Source organism: Rattus norvegicus, chromosome 17 (genome assembly GCF_021556685.1).
Source record: "Rattus norvegicus strain SHRSP/BbbUtx chromosome 17, alternate assembly SHRSP_T2T, whole genome shotgun sequence".
NCBI classification, from domain to species: Eukaryota; Metazoa; Chordata; class Mammalia; order Rodentia; family Muridae; genus Rattus; species Rattus norvegicus.
In genome coordinates, this window is record NC_141550.1 from 87,736,764 (window position 1) to 87,757,854 (window position 21,091).

Here is a 21,091-nt window from a genome sequence, read left to right on the forward strand (position 1 = left end):
TAGTCAGAGGACACTTGGAGTCTGTTCTTTCCCAGCCTGCATGTTTCAGAGATTAAAGGGAGACCACTGTGCTTGTTACCAGGTGCCTCACCAGTCGGACCATCATGGCTGCAACAAAAGTTAATTTTAAAAATGACAAGCTAAAGCCTGTATCCCTGTTGAGGCACCTTTGTTGGCCCGTTCTGAGTACTAACCATATTCCTGTAGCATTGTGGTAAGAGAGGGAGTGTAGCATCAGCCCCGTTTTGTAAGTGGACACAGAATTTGAGGATAGAGACGGTTAGTGGCTTGCCGGGAGCTGAGCTGGCAGCAGATACAGGGTTGATGAAATGTTTTTCCTTTAAAGTGTGTGTGCACGAGGTAGGGACCTGGGGTGTAACTCACACATGTCAGGTAGGATACCTGCCTCACCTGTGACCTCCTGCGTTTCATTCCCAGCTCACAGACAGAAAGCAAGTGTGTGTATGCATTGGAAATGGTAATAAAGTCAAGTCGTCTTTCAGGAAGTCACTTATTTTTATGTGTATTGGTGTTTGCCCATTGGTGTCTGTACCATGTGGAAACCTGGTGCTTGCCAAAAGAGGGCTACTGCTTTTAACCACTAAGCCATCTCTCCCAGCAACCCACAAAACAGTCTTGACAAAATTTAAGAAGAATATATTTTTGTTTTATTTTTCTAAACAGGGTTTGTCTGTAGGCCTGACTGTCCTGTAGACCAGGCTGGTTTTGAACTCATGGATCTACTCGTCTCTGCCTCCTGAGTGTTGGGATTAAAGACAAGCACAGCCACTGCCCAGCTGGAAGAATACATTTTAAAATAGTGTGCCCGTGCTAGACCCTTGCAGAAGTGGCTCCTACTACATTGTAGAGCTTGCTTGAATTGTTTGGCCACCATGTTGACTAACATACGAGTTAAAGCACTGTTGGTCCTAACTTGTCCTGTAGGATAGGACTATAAAGTTTCAAGTCTACCTTTAAATTATGCATTTACTCCTAAGGATGAAAATTTCACAGGGAGTCACACCATTTACCGCTAATTTTCCTTTTTCCCTTTTTATGAAGTAGAGCCTCATGTATTTGCTTTTTGGCACAGGTTGCTAAGTTGGTGGCCCTGCGTCCACCTCCCAAGTGGGCTCATACCTCCATGTACTTATGAGATCCACTTCTTCATGTTCATTTACAATTTTGAGGAGAAAATAGTGTACCTTTTATATAATATAGCTCTTAAATAATTTATTAGACCTTGTATTTTCCATTTTTCTTTTTATTGCGTCATGTGTCAGTGGCCTGAGTACCTGTTCTTCTGTGTGTGTACCACAGCACGCATACAGAAGATAACTTGTGGGACTTGGTTCTCGCTTTCCTCCATGTGGGTCCTGGCGATTGAACTCTGAGCCTGCTGGTTGCCCGGGAGGAGCTCTCCCTCCTGTAGAGCAAACCACTTTACAGGGAGCCTGGGGTCTGTTTACTCACCATTTGCCAGAGCTCATCTCAAACACATCTGTGCTTACAGCTGAACCTTAAAATAGAAAAGATAATTTGCTAATAGCTCGATTAAACCAGAGGTAGAGTTTTGATCTTAAGGTTTTTTTTTTTTTTTTTTAAGATTTATTTATTATATATGAGTACACCATCGCTGTCTTCAGACACACCAGAAGAGGGCATCGGATCCCATTACAGATGGTTGCGAGCCACCACGTGGTTGCTGGGAATTGAACTCAGGACCTCTGGAAGAGCAGTCAGTGCTCTTAACCACTGAGCCATCTCTCCAGCCCCAAGGGTATTTTTTTTTAATGATAGCCTAGTCTGTTTCGGAACTACTGAGTTTATTTTATGTGTCTTGAGTTTGAACACTGCCTGACGTAGTTGCTTCTGTTTCTTATGACTGCTTGATAATTAAAATCATGAGGCATATTTTTTTTTTTTAAATCTTAGGCAGTTGTTTAAAAGTAATTTAGGTTTACTTCAGTAATTGTTGAGTTTATTTTTAGTTTGTTGGTCTTTGGGTCCTATGATAAAGCAACTGTCATCACACTGAGCTCTCCCCAGTGTTAGGAGTGCTTAGATTTGGATTGGTAGACAGCCGAAGGAGCAGTCCCCAGGAACCATGACACTGTTTACAGTAAAAATAATTTTGGAGGGATATCAAGCAGAGTCTGACTTGTCACCAGGCTGGCCGTGGACTCTCTGGTGCTCCTGACTGGTGTTGTGTACTTACAGTGGTGTGTGTCTTAGGAGAGATCATCAGAACAACACAAGAGTACCTTCCTAGCCAGTAAAATCAATAATCATACGTTCTCTTTTGAAAATTTATTTTCCTTTTTGAAGCACAATCTTCTTATGTAGCCTCAAACTTGTAATCCTCCTACCTCAGTTTTGTAAATAAATAAAAAAATAGACTTTCCTAGTTTAGAATAGGCTAATGGTGGTTTTATTTAATAGTTCTGATCATGGTCATCAAGCAGGTCTGTCACTGCACTGCACGTACTGCCTTTTGTCTGATATTTATAGTCGGCTTCCTGGCCGAAGGCGACAGGAAAACAGCGCCCTCTGCATTTGAAGCTGCCACGAAGAGACATGAAACCCTTGGCAGCAGCAGGGCCCCTCCCTTCAAAAATTATTTCTAGTAAGAGTTGGACCTGCCTGTGTAGTGGCTGTGCACTCAGAGGCAGAGCCAGCCTCACTGGCCACAGAGTGAGTTCCAGGAGAAACCCTGTCTTGAATAAGGAAAACAACAAAGAGGTGGATCTCTTAAGAAACTGCTCAGAACTAGAAAGGTATTCCTGCTGGTCTGCGGTAGAACAGAGGTGGCGGCAGAGGGAAAGAAAGGGCCCACAGGCTCAGTGTGCCCTGCTGTGTGGGGGCTAAGGTCCCACCCCGCTCTCCCCACTCACCTGTCCCCTGCTATATGCAGGTCTCTCTCCTGCTATCAAGAAACCTCTTCAAAATAAACTTTCTTTCTCCTTGTAATTTTCTGTATGCTTAGTTGACCGTGTAAAAACTGTCTCACAAGTGGAACGCTTCCATGGAAAGAACCTTCGTTCTAAGCCTGAGTTTTCATGTCTGAGGCGTCTCGGTGGTCCCTGTAAGGCTGGTGTCTCCAGTTTTCTTGCTCTTGCTTATTTTATGAGTAGCTAATATTCCTAAAAGGTTGGTTGCTTTGGGAGGGGCAAAATCACTGTTGAAAATGTTTCCATAGACAGTTCTGCACACATGTGAGAGTCCGGGTGACTCAGAAAAGTCCATTCTCCTTGTACTGTGTGAATTGCGGGCGGAACTCGGGTCATCGGGCTTGGGCCCTTAACCTTACTGATGGAGCCTATCTCACAGCCCGAGAGAGTTGTACATTTTAGTTCATTGTGATTTCAATGTCCATGCTATTAAACACACAGTAAGTATCCAGTGCTGATCTTTAGGTTCACGTCCCTATCACTGAAGACTAAGTTGTTTATGTAAATTATACACTGTAGGGTGTGTGTGTGTGTGTGTTGCACATGTGGGTGTCAAGAGGATCACCTGTAGGAGTCAGTTTTCTCCACTGAGTGGATCTCAGGATTAGAATTCAAGTCATGAAGTTTGGTTGCAAGGGCTGTTATCCACCGAGATAGCTCAGTTATTAAACATGACTTGACAATATAAATGTACTGACTCTGTGTATATCCTTAGGAAGAGAGAAAATAGAGAAGTTGCTAAGTTGAATTTTCATATTACTTAAGAACTAAAAAGTACTTTGGAATAATGGAAAGTCAGGGTTTTGGGTCTCGAGAGCCACAGCTGTGGATTATGAAAGTACAGTCTTAGTGCTTCCTGAATAATTACCTAACTGCCACCGTAGACTGTTGCTCGAGATAGCAGTTGGCCAGCAATAATTTATTGTCTAGACTTTTGCTTTGTCATAAGTGACATCATCAATCTCCTCTGAGCTGTAACCGTGTCACGAGGCCCCGTGTTTCTTCTGCTGTCATCTTGCTTCTTTACATGAGAAATACTGCTGTCCTTGGAAGTTGTTTTCAAGAGGTTTATTCTAAGATAATTATGCTTTGATTTTAGTTATATGAAAAAGGGTAAGTTAATGATTCTGTTTATTCTGACAATAATTTTAGGGCAGTAAAATGTTTCTGTTAGTTACAGTATTTTGTGTATAAGAGACATATTTCCAAAATGGCACATCTTAAGGCTATGATATTCTTGGAAAGTAGAAATGTATACATATCAAAGAAGACATTTTTATTACATTGGATTATGTAACCCCTTGGCCAGCCTTCTTGACTTCATCTGTTTAAGGGTTCAGTTTGGCTTGTTTGGCACAGGTCCCAGTAAGAGGCCCTCAGACTTGTGGTTAGCAACATGAATGAATCGCTATCTGTGGAGGAGCTCGTCAGCTAGCAGAACTGGCTTCCTGCCACGAAGACAGTACCTTTTATGGGGTCAGGACAAAGCCGGGATTGGTTGGGCTTTGCATTGTATAGAAAATATACTTGTGATGCCTGTTTGCTTTCTTTTAAGATGAAAACAGAACAGCACACGCAGCAGGCTTCTGAGTCTCTCAGAGTAGGAAGCAGCCGTGTGCTGGTCTGTCTGAAGACAGTGGTAAGCAATGGCAAGCATGGCTTTGCGTGGTCGATGCGTGCTCAGGTACACACTGACATCCCTGCCAGCCTGTGATGGGAAGAGAGTTCACACGGTTACCACACGAGCTGTAGTGTAGTAGGTTCACAGATTGAGCTACTCCTTAACAATACTGTTGTTTTCAAAATTTGGCATTAGATGGCATTAGATGTTTAAATAAAGCATTTGCTTTGCAGGTCAGCATCTGGGCTGGCCTTCTGAGAGGAGTGAGAGCACTGCCGAGACTGCCCGCAGGAGGAAGACCCGTCTGATCACCAACTTTGTGCTTCTTTCTTTTTGTTTAGGCAAACACCGCTCCTGGATCTTCTCTGAGTCAGGCACCGGCCCATGTGTATGGCAGTAGATTAAATCAGAATCCATCCATGGCCGTTCTTATAGCTCAGTCTGAGAGCAGCCAAACAGGTAAAGCCCCCCACGCCTGGTGAGGACTCTCGCCGTCTTAGGTCATTTTCTTAAAATGAAAGGAAGGAAGGATGGAAGGACGGACAGGCAGCCATTTAAGGATGTAATTAGTAGATGATTTTGGTTTTATTTTTGTTTTTCTTTCTTTGAAAACGAAAAGAATTACATTTGGATGTAAATGTTACCCTGTAAAACAGTGCTGTGCTTTTTTACTCTCTAAAATGAAAAGACTTAGGCTGAGCCATCAGCAGGCAGGAGTGCCACAATGTCTTTTCTGACGGATTTGTTCAGCCCTCAATTCTCTGCAATGAAAGTAACATTACCGTGAATAGCCCAAACCTTTATTTGCATAATTCTTGAAATTGAATTACCCAAACTTGGTTTAAAAATATTCTTGTTAGAGAATTTCTGCAGTTTTTAGTAACCCCGGGTTTTTTAACCAGTTAACATTTAGTGCATGTTCCTCCTGCACTTTTCAATTACTCGCACATTTGTGCGTCTCATCCCATCCTGACAATTCCTCGCGGTCTGACTGGCCGCAGGGAGGGAATGGCTTTAGCAGTTCACTGAAGGGTCAGTGGCTACCTGTCGTAGAGTAAGGGGAGGCAGATAGACTGTAAAGGGCTGTGCGGGTAGATGCAAGGTGCTTACAACGTGAAGATCTCTTACTGTACCAGCTGCATATTTATCAGGGTGAACAGTTTTCGTTTATTGACACATCTAGATTTTTAATTTTTTTGCCTGTTTGGAAATATGTTACTATGTATTGGTGTGACGAGCTACTTAGCAATTTTAATTTTAGTCTTGGCCTCTCTGTGCCTTGTGACTTGTATTTGGATACAAAGTGTTAGAATTAAGAGCATCAGGCCTCGCTGTTCTCAGCACGCAGAAGAGTTGTCGCCAGCTGCGACTCATTACTTTAACCATAGAAAGTAGAAGTGGCCGAGGGAAGAGCACTGCAAACCCAAACCATGCTTCCGTGCTGTAAAATTGGAAGGAGTAAAAGAGCAGAGCATAGTCTGTGGACTTCTGCACCTGCAGAAGACGCGTATGGACAGTGTTTTCCAGGCCACCGGTCATCAGCTCCCATCCGGAAAGCTCCTGGTGCAGGCTTGATAGGTGTTTTAGGAAAACTCAGAGCAGGAGTGTAAGTCTTGGTGTCTCTAGTAAGCGAGTCCTGTTACCAATTGTGGACTATTTCAACTGCAGATCAAGATCTCGGAGACAATACCCGCAGCCTGGTTGGTCGGGGCAGCTCCCCCCGAGGAAGCCTCTCTCCAAGGTAAGCATTGTTATTACTGGGAAGCCTAGGCAAGAAACACCTTGAGATTGGGAAATTTGTTATCTTGAGTAGGAAAGTGTATATCTGTTGAAGCTATAAAAGCATTCTGTAGATAAGAGTAAGAAGCCTGTCTAGACAAGAAAATTGATTCTAAATTAATTGAAATGTTAATTTTAAACACATTCTTAGATTTCTTAGCTAAAAGGAATACATTTTCATGTTTCTAATCAGTTTGAACTCTTTATCAGTTGTGTGTTTAGCTTGTGGGATGATGAATGCACTGACTTGATTATTTTTGCTTATAAAATGCGATGTCCTAAGATGTAAGCCAAGACTGTGTGAGGCGTCCTAAAGTCCCCTCGTTCCTTCTAGGCTGCTGGAAGCAGAGTATATCCAGTTCTGTGTGTGCTACGCGTGTTTTAGGTCTTCCATGATAAGCCAGGGCCATCACCACTGCGTAATTTATCAGTGGGTTGTGGATTTGTTGTTGAGGGGGACCAGTGCTGTGGAATAGATGCCAGTTTATAATAGGGCTTGGGAATTAGTGATGTCTGCCTTTTTATTTCATTTTCAACTGTGCCGTCCTTCTCTGGTTTGTTTTCTCCAGTTTTATAAACTGTGCCTCACATTTAGTTGGGTGGTTGAGGACAGAAGGTCTGGCTTGGTCCTCGGGTCTTCATGTCAGGGAAGAGGTTCCTCTGAAAAGGAGAGCTTTTCCTATTCTGACAAAAGGAACATTTGTGTTGCTGACTCAGCTGGGGAATATTCACTAAGGAGCACCTTTTATTTTATTTTTATAAAGGCTACGTTTCTCTATGTAGCACTGGGTGTCCTGCAATTTGCTCTGAAGTCTAGGCTGGTCTCAAACTGAAGAGATTTCCCCCTCCCCAGTGCTGGGATTAAAAGTGTGAACTACTGCTACCCAGTTCCACATTCTTTACTGTTGTAGAGCCTGTCCAGTAACCTCAGCCATTTCCCAAGTGTGGGTAGATGTGTGCCTTTCCCCATATCATTCCTAAATATAATTATGTAAAAGTAATGTGGTTTTTTTCTTATTAAATTCTGGAGAAAATATTAAAATATTCCTCATTTGGAAATGAGGAATCTGAGCTACAGAATGAAAAAATTATACCACTGCCCTGTGATTTTTATATTGTATTTCTATACAGTTTATGGTTTTCTTTTCAAACGAGAAAGTTAAGGGAATCTTGCTCATGTTTAGTAGAGAAAGCGTTTCCTTGTCCCTTTCTAAAGTTATATCATCACACACACGTTATGTGAGTGGGTTCAGAATCCTTAGTGTGATTTTGCTTAGTAAAAATGTTTTTATGCTAAACAGAACATAATGCAGTGAGTGGCACTAGATTACTTTAAGCGCCATTTAAGGGTCACATTACTCTCTAAAAGTCAGCCCGGAGTGGAATGGCCCAGCCTACCTGTCTTAGTGTGTTTGGAAAATGGTAACAGCTCTCGATGCATGCACTCAGTTAGAATGGAGACCAGAGACCAGGATGGCCCGTTTAGTGATGGGAAAGGAAGACCGGGCCTAAGAATGAGCCCGTTCATTTTCATCTCTTTTACAAGGGTTAAAAACTGTGTGAAGAACTAAGTTATGACATTAAAAAATGCTTGTATAATCTACATTCTACACAGATAAGTTGCTTTGGATTGATAGAACTGAAACGGATTTTTATTTTTAATTGAAAATCATTAAATTTTTCTTTTTATTGGACCTTAAGATTCAGATGCCCTCGATAGTGTTACTTGTAGTATTGTACTGATAGCCTGCACATTGAGACCTAGCAGTAGAGTTTTATTTAATTTTATTAACGCACTTTGCCTACATGTGCGTCATGTATGTGCACCGTAGGAAGCCAGAAGGAGGGCATCAGATCCCCAGGACTTTGAGCTACAGACAGTTGTGAGCCATCATGTGGGTTCTGGGTCTACAGCAGGGCCCTCTGCAGGAGCAGTGAGGCTGAGCCCCGTAGTCCACTCTTGGCCCTTTCTCCTGTCTGCTGTCCGCTTTAAAGCTCTCCTGATGTCGGGTTCCCTGTGCCCTATAAAGACAGCGCACAGTGGTCGATTGTTCTCTAGTGGTTTTAATTATTTACTGTGTTCAGCTATTTTATAATTTAGTGAGGAAGAATGATAGTGACTCTAGCAATCTTATTGATACCTCTGCCATAGGCCACTTGGTGCTAGGAAACGTGTACAGGCAATGGCTCTTAGAAGGACGTAGGGGCTGGGTGTGCAGCCACTTAGACCACTCCCTTCTTTTTAACTTGAGAATGAATGTTTTTGACAGATCCCCTGTGAGCAACTTGCAGATTCGATATGATCAGCCAAGCAGCAGTGGTTTGGAAAGCCTGCCTCCAGTGGCAGTGAGTATTGAGCAGCTCTTGGAGAGGCAATGGAGCGAAGGGCAGCAGTTTTTATTAGAGCAGGGCACTCCGAGTGACAGTAAGTAGCCACTGCTTGCGTCTAAGACGGGCACTTGGAAGCGGGCGGTGGTGGCGCACGCTCGGGAGGCAGAGGGAGGCGGGTCTCTGGGGTCTCGGTCGGGCTGATCTACAAATCACGTTCCAGGGTAGCTGGATCTGCACAGAGAAACTTCCCCGAAAAATACAAACCAATAAATGAAACACAGCAGCAGAAAGTGTTTGCCCAGAATAATGACACTGTGTTACGTATTATATGTAGTTAGAGAAGGTGTGTGTCACGCTTGGTCAAAGCTATCGCTGCAGGGTGTGTGTGTGTGTGTGTGTGTGTGTGTGTGTGTGTGTAGTGTGCAGTGTCTTGTGAACTCAAGAAGAGTGAAACTGTACCTTTTTCCTAGGGTTGGTATGAAGATAAATGACATGAACACTGACAAAACTTGCTGTGTTATTTGGTTGCTGGTTGAAATAAATGGCTGCGGCTGTCCCTCTGCCCACTAGACTTTGTTCTTGACCACTTGTGAGAACACTTGGTCTCTCCCCTCAGCTCTGGATTTAAACAAAGATTCCTATGCACAGATATCTTCTTTTAAAAAGAAAATGTCTCTAGTCAGCTGTAGCTAGGTATCAGGTTTTAGAATTTGAAGGAATAATAACTAGGCAGACATAGTGACACCCATTTTTGATTAATAATGCCACTTACCAGGTAGAAAGCAGGTGGCACACATCTTTAATCCCAGCGCTTGGAAGGCAGAGGCAGACTGATCTCTTGTGAGTTTGAGGCTAGCCTGGGTCTACGTAATGAATTCCAGAAGAGCCAGGGCTACTTTTTAGACCCTGTTCTTGCAAAAGGAATAGTAATTAGTAAATTTTTATTTAATTAGAATGTTAATCATACTTATGAGATTATATGGTATGTTTTGTATATATACATAGTATTACTACCAACGGGGTGGGGTGGGGTGTGGTAACATGATGCCATAAAAACACAGTTGGAGCAGCTTAGGGAGAAGAGTTAGGTGGCTTTTATCATTTTGGTATGGAAAATTTCAGTGCTTTATTTTTTTTGTTGTTGTTGTTTTTTTGTTTTTGTTTTTTAAAAACTAGGCTTTAAAAAATATGCTAGTGAGCTAATAAGTGCCTTGAATTGATCCTTTATGTATGGTGCCCCAAAACTGTTGACTGTAAGGAAACTGATGTGGGCAGAACCTTTTAAACAGAGCAAAGATGTGGGCAGAGGGCAGGCTAGCTGTATTATCGTTTCTCATCTGGGCACCTTAAGGGGATAAAACTTAAATCTTGTAATGCTAGAGGGTCCTTGAAAGGCCCTGAGCTCATGTTAAGCAAATACGACTTTTTCATACCTGGAGTTTTTCAGATGTCCATCACCATTACAACAGTGCTCTTGATTGGCAGTTAAAGTCCAAGCCTTGGAAGAATTAACACAGTATCTAAATGGTCAGGCAGGGCCCAAAGCTTGTTAACAGATGAGGAGGCCTCGTCCTCCAGAGAGAAGTTAAGGGCTGCAGAGACAGCGCTCCCTGCTGGGAGCCTGCAGAGAGACATGGTGAGCAGCTGGCACTGGCCGGCTTTCTGCCAGGTGTGTGGCAGCATTGGCGGCTGTGGCTGCGACTGCTTGGGCTCCTGAGGAGTCTGCCCAGGCCCTGTGCATGCCAGCTGCATGCTCGCTCCCCACAGACTGCCTCTCCCAGCGCCTGCATGTTTAAACACCTAAGAAAGCACGTCCTTATTTGAGTAAAGCATATTGGTGGTAATTTTCCTATTGTAAGTCTCAGCTATTGTCATCATTATTTTTTTAATAAAAATTATGAAAAGTACCTTGAAATTTTAATTTTTATTTTGAGGAAACCTCTTTTTTGAGGATAGAAACTACGTGATGGGGGTGGGTTGCTGTTTGTCAGACACACATGCTTACACAGGTATATGCAGCAAAGCTTCCGTGTGGTGGATCTGTGTACAGTCTTCCTTGTGTACACACTCAATAGAACATGATGTTTGTAGCTACAGTCAGACCTTGGAACAAGGCTCAGTCATGCCAGGATTAGCCCACACGATTTCCACATGTTTAGGTCTGAAGCAGTTCACACTATGACCATAAAGTACTTAGTCGTGGGAGTGGAGTTGTCTTTACTTTAAAATCACACAAATATTTGCCAGTTTTAGGAATGTTAAAGTCATTACATCAACTTCAAGTTGAAAATCGAAGATTAGAAGAACAGATTAAAAACTTGACTGCCAAAAAAGAACGTCTTCAGTTGTTGAACGCACAGCTTTCAGTGCCTTTCCCAGCAATAACGACAAACCCTAGTCCATCTCATCAGATACACACATACACAGCACAGACTGGTGAGTACAAGAATACTTTGTTTCTAAGGACCATGGATGGACTCTTACTGTCATGTACACAGAGAACAGTACCTGGCCACCATTTCCGTGAAGAAGCAGCTACTTCTAAGGGGCAGAGACAGCCTAACAAGTCCCTTGAGTTTTCTTTTACTTCATTGGATAGTTTAATGATAAAATCCTTTAGATGCAAGATTTCATTACTGAAATAAAGCTACAACATTCAGTACAAAGACACCACCTTCTCCCCCACCCCCATTTAAGTAAGTGTTAGGAGTAACAGAGCTGTGGGCTTCAGCATCCTCTTAATCCCACACATGATGCAACTAACAGGGTCCCTGTTTCTATCTTTTCCTGTTTCTAGCTCCTACTACTGACTCTCTGAACAGCAGTAAGAGCCCGCATATAGGAAACAGCTTTGTACCCGACAATTCTCTTCCTGTATTAAATCAGGTGAATTTTTTGCGTGTGGTTATGTTCATTTGTGTGTTGTACTTGGGAACATTGCACATTACATCTAGTGATTTAAAATTATGTTTAAACACTCTTGCTGTGTTCTTTTCAACTTGGGTTTTATTCTCTTTCCCGTAGGACCTGACTTCCAGTGGGCAAAGCACCAGCAGCTCTTCTGCTCTTTCCACTCCCCCGCCTGCTGGGCAGAGTCCAGCCCAGCAGGGCTCTGGAGTTAGTGGGGTTCAGCAGGTGAACGGCGTGACAGTGGGGCCACTAGCTAGTGGAATGCAGACTGTCACATCCACCATTCCTGCTGTGTCTGCAGTGGGTGGAATAATTGGAGCTTTGCCAGGTAACCAGCTGGCAATCAATGGCATTGTAGGAGCGTTAAATGGTGTTATTCAGACGCCGGTCACAATATCCCAGAACCCTGCCCCGCTCACCCACACCAGTGTGCCACCTAATGCAGCACATCCCATGCCAGCCGCCGCCCTGACTAACAGGTAAGACACTGAGCTCGGTATGCTGTTGTCATTGCCGCCTCCTCCTCCTCCTCCTCCTTCTTGTTTTTGTTTTTCATGCAACATGTTATCAGTGTTGTCCTTATTTTGGGTTAGGCTTCTTAAATGTATTTTGCAGATGTTCTCTAGGAAAAATTAAGTGCTAGCTACTTAATGAATGTTAGGCTTGTTTTTTAAAATGATGTAATTCAATTAAAGATTAATTTCAGTATCATATTAAATATATTGTGTTGAATTGAATATATTGTCCTGATCTGGAATATATATCTTAAAATGTTGCTTCTCCTTATTACATAAAATTATACTAAATTTTAAAAAGTTGGTTTTTTTTTTTTTTTTTTTTGTGGCAGTCACATGTACATTTTAACAGCAGTTTTGATACTTCTCTAACATAGATTTCGATGACATGATGGACTGATGAATTCTTATGTTTGTTTAACCTAACTTGTTGACTGAGTTTCTGTCGCTGACAGTCAAGTCTGCGTATATAAGGAGAGGGAATGATTTGAACATAATGAAGTACTGTAGTTCAGGCAGTTTGCTAGTTCCTGGTGAGGAGGCTGCCGTCGTGCTGCCCTCCCTGAGGGGGCACAGGAGACATCACGGCTGTGCTGGTTTTTCAGTGCCTCGGGCCTGGGGCTGCTGTCGGACCAGCAGCGACAGATGTTCCTCCAGCAGCAGCAGTTCCAGCAGCTCTTGAACTCCCAGCAGCTCACGCCGGTAAGTGGACTGTGTTCTTTTTGTCAGTGTCTGCTGTTGTGACTGGAATGGGCTCCTCCTCTGTGGATGTGGATCTTAGAAGTTGTCGAGCCCTTTGGCCTACCTGTGCCCTCCTGTTTGCGGGTTGATTGTTTTACAAATGTTAACTAGGCTCTGGGGATTGGAGTGCGAGCCGTTCATTCTGAGAGGAGAGGTAGAGAGCGCACACACTTGCATCATGGTACCTTCCAAGGATGGGGGCAGGCATTATATGGTCTAAGGGACGACAGATGTTAGGTGAGGGTGAGGGCCATTTCACTTCTTTCTTTGGTGGTATTGGGAGTAGAACCAGGACCTCACATGTGACTTTCTTAAAGAACCCATTGAAGAATGTTGCACAGACGTGACATGAAAATGCCTGAGGCGTAGAGACATTGGTTCCTGTGTGGAATCATTTTGTGTCAGGAGGGAGAAGGTGGGTTCAGCGATGGACACGGGAGTCACTAATGCAGAGCCGGCCCTGGTACGATACTGTACAGCTGTAGTGCATTTTGATCAAAGCAAGAAAAGGAACCCTAAACAGTTGGCTACTGACTTTACGGAGATACGGAGGAATAGACGGCAGAGTTTCCTGAGAAGTAGTAACCCATTATCACATACAGTGAGCCCACCTGCCAACTCTTTACTGTAAATCAGAACGATTAAACACGTCATCTGCACGGATCTTGTATATTCTATTTGCTACAGTTTCCTAAACTACACTGTGTAATGTATATTCTATCCTTTGTATTCTAACAATAATTTTCGACTGTGGGAGGATACCCAGGTGAAAGACGGACAGACGCTGCCTGTTTTGGAGATGATGTGGCATTGGTGTGGCTTCGGCTGCTTGAGCTCACCGCCCTCCAACCTCCGCCTCCTCACAGTGCATTTCAGACATGTGTCAGCAAAAACAGCTGTAGCTCTGGTCTCTAACAAATGACAGATAGTCCGACAGTACAGTTTGACAAATGACAGAGTCTGACAGTACAGTTTGATCTTAATCACGGGTAGGTTATGGGCTGCTTCAGTTTGCCCACAGCAGCTGACTGTGATTTGCTCCGTGCTTGATCAGGGGCATGATTTCGTGAGGTGCAGATAGTTTGTGTAGTGCTGTGACATTCGGAGTTCTGGGAACTCCTCGGAGGGTACATACATGGGGCGGGTCATTGGTTGGTTGCTATTGGTCACTGTTAAGTTGGTGGTGAGGCTCCAACTTGCCATAAGGAACCCGGCTGGCGCCCCCAGTCAGCAGGAAGTAGTCCAAGGGTCACGCCACCCATTTCCCTCTATCCTTTTTCTCTCCTGGTTAGAGGGGTGGAGAAGAGTGGAAGAAATAACCCACAAAGTAGCAAAAGTCCTGCTACAGTAGCAAACCCCCCCACCCCCCAAGCAGTCCTCACATGTGGGAAGTAAAGGCCAGAGATCAGGAGGTGCAGGCCGGACTGATTGTATAGACGTCTCCAAAGCCAGACACTCAGCTCTTACTTGCCCACCGCTGAAGGCAATATAGACTTCTGAGTTCGTGGGCTACACCTTCCTGACCCAGCAGTCACATCTGACAGCTGATCTTTCTTCACTCAACTTTGATGATGTCACAGCCCCTACAGCTGTGCTTGATCTCCGTAAGCTGTCTTCAGAGCTGCATGCCATGGGCCCACCTGCTTATTGTGTAGCCCCACGGCACACCCTGAGGGCATTGGGCATTGTAAACTCAGCCTAGACTGGGCTACCACGCTTCTTCCTTACCCCAGCCAGCCTTTCCCAGCTCCAACCTAAGTCAGACCTGTACAGTCCTTTTTGTTTTTCTTTCTTTTCTTTTTTGGAAATACTACTGTGACTTCATGAAGAAACCTCATTTAACTGGTGGCACACACCTTTAATCCCTGAATGCTGGTTCAGGAGACCGAGGCAGGCCCTCTATACCTGAGTGTCAGGTCATACAAGGATATAATACTGAGATGATAATCTGTCCCTTTCCCCAGCCAACTCTTAAATCCCCCCCCCCCCCCCTTCTCAAAAGCATTCCTGACCTCACATCCTTTCTGACTGCCAGTCTGGCGGGGCTCTCAGGAGTCTAGGGTGTCCTGTACAATGTCTCACTGAGGCTCAAGAACTGCCCTCCTGCTTCCTCAGTGTACGGGGTGATGCTAATCCCCTGCAGGCTTTGTTCACTCCTGATTTGGGACAGCAGCTCTGACTACGACACTCATGGACTGCAGTGGTCAGCACCCTGGGACTCCTGAATGGAATTGATGCTGAGGAAGGAAGAGCTAAACTGTGGGAAGAAAATACCTTCTGTTAGGAGTTGTTGGCAACTTTAGAAACCGTGGAAAAGGGTTGGGGATTTGGCTCAGTGGTAGAGCGCTTGCCGAGCAAGCACAAGGCCCTGGGTTCAGACCCCAGCTCCGGGGGGAAAAAAGGAAAAAAAAAAAAAAAGAAAGAAAGAAACCGTGGAAAAGAATTATGCCAGGGCTTGGTCCCTGTGAGGACCTCTAGAGTAGCTTTTTATAATGTGACTTACCCTGTTTCAGTTTGTTTCTTTGTTGCTGTGACAAAACACTGACCAAAGCACCTGGGCAAATGTTAATTTTGGCTTCTAGGCTACTCCACCATCTAGGGACAGAACAGCAGGAACCTTGGCGGGAACTGAAGCAGAACCATTGGTGACCTGCCTTGCTCCTAGGGCTGGTGCTGTCCACTGTGGCCCACACTCTCCTGCGTCACTCATGAGTTGAGACAGAGCCCAGCAAGCTCGCCCATAGGCCAGTCTGACTGAGGCGTTTTCTCAACTGAGGCCTCCCTCAGATGGCCTGTTTGTGTGGTAACAGGGCCAAGCAGCACAGCACCCACCTGCTGCTGTTCCTGTTCTCTGTTCCTCACGGGCAGCCTCATCTGAGTGCACTTCTCCTGTGTTTGCCCACTTGTCTTGGAAATGGGCAGTTCAGCCGGGTGGCAGCAGTGGCTCACACCTTTAATCCCAGCAGAGTCAGAGGCAGAGGCAGAGGCAGGCTGGTCTCAGAGTTCCAGGACAGCCTGGGCTACACAGAGAAAACCCTGTCCTGAAAAACAAAAATCAACTCATCGGTCAATCAAAAAATGGTCAGTTCCCAAGTGGTGCTGGGTTATTACCCAGTGCAGTTGCTTTCCCGAGAGGCTGGTGTTTGTTTTGTTTGCTTTTAAACAGACTTCAGAGAGTCGTGGCCGGCATGACACTATGCAGACCGAGCTGTTCTGGGAATTCAGAGAGATAAACCTGCCTCTGCCTGCCAGATGCTGGCACTGAAGGCCTGAGCCGCCACACTCGGCTCCTGTTGTAATGCGACTGGTTCAAATAACACTGTAGAGGAGAGATGGGGGAGGCAGGCTTGCTGACTCCCTGGCTGAGGCTGCTCTTGTGTCTCATTGCTGAAGGAGCAGCACCAGGCCTTCCTGTACCAGCTGATGCAGCAGCAGCACCATCCCCCCGAGCTTCAGCAGATGCAGCTCCCAGGGCCCACGCAGATCCCCATCAACAACCTCCTGGCAGGCCCTCCGGCGCCCCCACTCCACACGGCGACCACCAACCCCTTCCTCACCATCCACGGGGACAGCACAAGCCAGAAAGTCACAGTAAGTATGTTGTTGTATGTTGTATGTATGTATGTATGTATGTATGTATGACCTTGGAGGCAGGGTTCCCAGGGAGCCAGGGCGGGTGTTCCTATGAGTTTTCCTCATGAGGATCAGTTGTTTTAGCAGCTGGATATATTGCAAGGAGAGTGTCCCTTAAGTATATTGATCCGAATTTGCATATAAGGTTCTAAGGCCATTTATAATATAGCATTTTCTAAAATGATTTGTTAGCAAGACGTATGAGACAGATTATTAATTCAAAACAGATCATTTTTCTTTAAAAAGACTTTAATTTGACTAGTTATAGAATTTTTCTCCATTTAATTCTATATGTTTTATTACCTTGTTCCAACTTACTTTTAAAATGGAGTTATATTTCTGATATGGTAAATACACAATTAGGGCAGGATTCCTAATGTTGTACCACTTGCCTTGAGAAAGTCGATTGCTGTGCTGGAGAGAGGCCCAGCGCTAACAGAGCATCCAAAGCACCTGAATTCGGTGTCTAGCACCCCACTGCCCCCAGCTCCAGGAAGCCCATTCCCACTTTCTGTAGGCACCTGTACACACACACACACACACACACACACACACACACACACACACACACACAATATAAGTGCTCCCAAAACCTAATTGCAGCTACAATTTTAAAATTTAAGGTTACTGACTTGATAATTTGTAAGTCATAGCATCTCACCCTTAAGGGGGTCAAGGTAAAGTTAGGTGTGGCTACAGGAACAGCCTGCACGTGGCTCACGTTTTCGGAAGGTGCCGCAGAGTAGAGCATGGAGACCTGGTGCTAGGAGCGGAGAGACAGGCAGGACCCGAGGACTGACGGCCGTTGCATGTCCCTTGCTTTGGTTTCTCTCGTTTTACTTTAACCTTCACTTAGTAATGTACACTGGCTCAAAGTCTGGGCTAACTGCCGAGTGCGCCTGCTTCCTGAGTGTGAGCGCCATCACCATGGGCATTGCCCCTTTCCCTGTCAGTGAGTCTGCGTTTATGTGGACATTTGATACAGTGTATCGTGCTTTTGCTCACGGATATTTTCCACATTAAAACTAGATTGTTAATGGAGGAACCACAGTGAAGCCTCATGGGGTGCAGTACGTGCCTCAGCTCTTGGGTGGCTAACGATGGAGGCTTGAGCCATATAGAGAGGCTCCATAGCCCTCCGCCTCTTTTTCCATATACCCCTCTGTCTTCCCTCCCCTTCCCCTCTCCTCCATCCCACCCCCCAACCTCCATCCCTGCTCCCTCAAGACAGGATCTCTGTACAGTCCTGGATGTCCGGGAGCTCACTGTGTAGACCAGGCTGGCCTTGAACTCATAGGACCGGTCTGTCTCTGGTCCCTCATGTTGGATTAAAAGACAGGTGCTACCACACCTTGCTGAGACCCAGTCTCAAACAAAACCAGCAGGAAGCTGGGTTGAGAGGGATTAAGGCATCCCTGCTTGGGTACCAAGATCTGAGGAGTACAACGTCATAATGTGATTTCAGTTCTTAACATGGTCGGTGGAACCTCACTTACAATAGGCAAGAGCTAAGAGAGGTCCAAGCTCAGGGAACATGTACAATTGAGGGGCCAACTTAGGCTTTTTCCTAGTCCGTAAAAACTCAGTGCTGGCCGTAGCTGTGCCTCCTGTGGGAAGGTGGGTCTAGGAAGGTGACACTATATCCTTTCCTTGAAACCATAGCCAAGGATGGGCTCACCACCTCTGTGCCTTTCCCTGTGTCCAGTGTGGTGATGTGAAGTCCTTAGAAAATCCGTGTTCCCCATGCAGAGGAATAGCTGACTTGAGGAGAAATCACTGAATCAATGACGGTCGCAGTTAGAGGGGATTGTCTCGTCTTGGCCAACACTGGTTGAACTAATGCTTCTAATTTTTGATTTGAACTGCAGAGACTTAGTGATAAGACTGGGCCTGTAGCTCAAGAGAAAAGCTGACACCTGAAAGTCTGCGAACTTGCCTCTCCTGCTGGTTTGTGCTTCTCTGGCTGCTGCAGTGTCTGCCACAGCTATGAAGAAGGGCGGCAGGACGCACAGGGAAGATGCCACCCATGCCCTTGTAAGGCTCTGATTAATTTTCTTGTTGCTTTGTTGCACTGAAATGGAATTCCTATATCCCCATCCCCTACCAAAGTGTTCGAACTTTGGAAGAAAAATTAATAACTTTTTGTCAATGAAATAATTCACATGCAGTGAGTTTACCAATCCAAGAGAAATGCAATGTGCTTTGTGCACAGCTAGTTTTGGTACAAATTGGAGACGTATAAAACTGAAGACTATTCTATCTGCAGACCACTTGGTTTATCATAAAAGTTTGAATATGAATTATCTTATTGGGATAGAGTGTGCTTGTTCCATAGGGCAGATCCTAAGTTTTGAGACCTCCAAGAGAAGAAATCAGTAATTCTCTTGGAGTTGTATTCATTAAATATTGTGGTTATGCAATTCCTCAACTGGGGCTTTGCATGTGTTTTAAGAACTTCCTTTCTAATGAGATTTGCCATTTGGAGATCAAATTAGGATGGAGACAACTGCTTCTGCTAACAGTAATTTTCTTTTCCAAAAAAAAAATTTATTTTTTTTGATGTGTTAAAACCTCTTATTTAAAGAGATCTTTAGTTAAGCGAGTTCTAAGGCTGCTGGGAGAACCAGGTCAATTGGAAGTGAATGGTTCTTTTCAGAAAGAGACACCAATGTGGAAACTACTGGAAGGTTCTGGCATCAATCAAGTGCCTGTTGGGACCTTCCTGGGTAGAACAGGCTTTGTACAAGAGGCTAGGCCACTTGTGCCGACAGCCTTCCCGTGCATGCTTCTGCCTTTGCTGAACCTTTCTGTGTCACCATAGAGAGCTCAGGCAAACTGTCCACAAGGAAAGAAGTAGATTTGGGAAGAGTCTTTGTGCTTGTTTATCTCTCTAAACCACCCACTGGAACAATGGCGCCTGTGCCTGGTTCCTAAACCTGCCTCACAGCCTTTGAGTTCCAGTCACCATGAGCTTGACTGTGACAATATGGCAGACTAGTAGGCCAAACAATTGGGGATACAATCATTGATCTGTGTCTGGAATGCATGAATTACTAATGGGAAAGACCAGCCGCACTTGGACCTCCACGGTGTGCTTAGCTGGAAGAGCGCGCTCGCTCTGCAGTATGTCTCCTGTGAGTGACACTGCACACTTCTTACCTCACTTGTGTAAATAAGGTTGTGAATCTGTTTTGTAATGTGAAAAATTCATAAGATAACATTGATATTTTGATTTGTAATATTTCTAATTGGTAGATTTAATTGAAAAGTAAAATTAATTTATTTTTATATGTTCAGGGGAATTTTAAAGAAAGTCAAACCTTTTGTAGATAATTTAAAAGAATCAGTGTGGTTTTTTATTTTACGTATTTGACCCACTGGTTGTTATTCTGTAACAATTTGTATAAATGGTAAATTTTTTGAATGCGCTGTTATTTTAGATGTAAAATTCCACATGTATTAAAATGTACAAAGTTTTGTTAATAAAATTTAATGATGTTTATAACCCTGTGCCCTTCTTTTTCGGAGAGGTGGCTGTCCTGAGCTCAGGTGTGCGGTGCTCCCTACCATTGTGGGCGTGTCTGGGGGGAGTTTGTCGGATTTCTCAGGGTAGGCTGTGCAGAGCAGCACGGGCTGCCCAGCTGTGCCCAGAGATGGCAGGCGATTGTTGAGGAGAGGGTGGGTGGGGATCTGCAGTATAAGGGAATCCGCTCTGGAGGAGGTATTTCTTTATACCACATTCTTAAAAGGTAGCATGCACACTTGATTAAAAACTAAATCCTGCTGCTCACATATTTAGAGTAAATGAAGGGCAGTCCTTCATTCTCTGGAACAGAAACGCACATGTGTTCGGTGATCCTTGGACACACCATGGTTTGCCCAGACATAAGTAAACCAGAGCATGCATGTTGTTTCTTCTTGGCCGTGAAGAGTTGAGTGAGCGGGGGAAAAACTAACCCTGGCCCCTAACTGTATTGCTTTGTTTTAATAGGGGTCATGCACCCTGGCCAGCTTTGGACTCTTTGTAGGTAGCTCAGGTTGCCCTGGAACTTGCAGTTCTTTTTCCATGAACTCCTGGGGAGTGGGGTTTCAGGTTTGTGTTGTCACCTAGCTTCTGTGGTGCTATGGACAGAACCAAGAGCTCCTTGCAGTTAGTGTCTCTGGTTAGTTGAGCATCGCCTCCAGCCCTAAGTTCCCAAGTTTATTACAGGGTGAATTAGGTTTGTAGGAAGAGACAACGAAGCTGACCAACAGCACACACATGGGGACCCAGCCATCTGTAACTCTTACTGCAGGGATCTAACCCCTTCTCCGGCCTCTGTGACCACAAGGCATGCAGATGGTACATTTACATACATGCAGGCAAACATTTAACCAAATACAAACTGGTTTTTGAAACAGGAGAGCCTTGTCTTCTCTCCAGAGCTCAGCTAAGAGGGCAGCTGCAGCAGCTCTGTTTGCTCGTCACTCTGCAGAGTCCACTGTGCAGGAGGCTTCCCTCTGCTTTACCAGTTCCCTCCTCAAAGCGTGACCTGGCTAGGACACATGGGTGGCTCATTTTGGAAGTGGCAGTCGTACCCAGGTCAGCTTGTCCCCTGGACAGCACTTAC

General features: G+C 44.8%; 1 protein-coding gene across 50 annotated transcripts in view; it reads left to right on the forward strand.

Moving 5' to 3' along the window:
- The window catches only part of Mllt10 (MLLT10, histone lysine methyltransferase DOT1L cofactor), a 127,592-nt gene extending 107,606 nt beyond the window's left edge, over positions 1-19,986 (forward strand). For all 50 annotated transcript variants that reach the window (XM_087591190.1, XM_087591197.1, XM_087591203.1 and 47 more), the window contains 9 exon segments: positions 4,914-5,031; positions 6,241-6,313; positions 8,622-8,776; positions 10,930-11,118; positions 11,480-11,568; positions 11,707-12,071; positions 12,713-12,809; positions 16,242-16,439; positions 18,350-19,986. In XM_087591190.1, the coding sequence (XP_087447316.1) occupies positions 4,914-5,031; positions 6,241-6,313; positions 8,622-8,776; positions 10,930-11,118; positions 11,480-11,568; positions 11,707-12,071; positions 12,713-12,809; positions 16,242-16,439; positions 18,350-18,394 (1,329 nt within the window). In that variant the 3' untranslated portion in view covers positions 18,395-19,986.
- Positions 19,987-21,091: the final 1,105 nt, after the last annotated feature.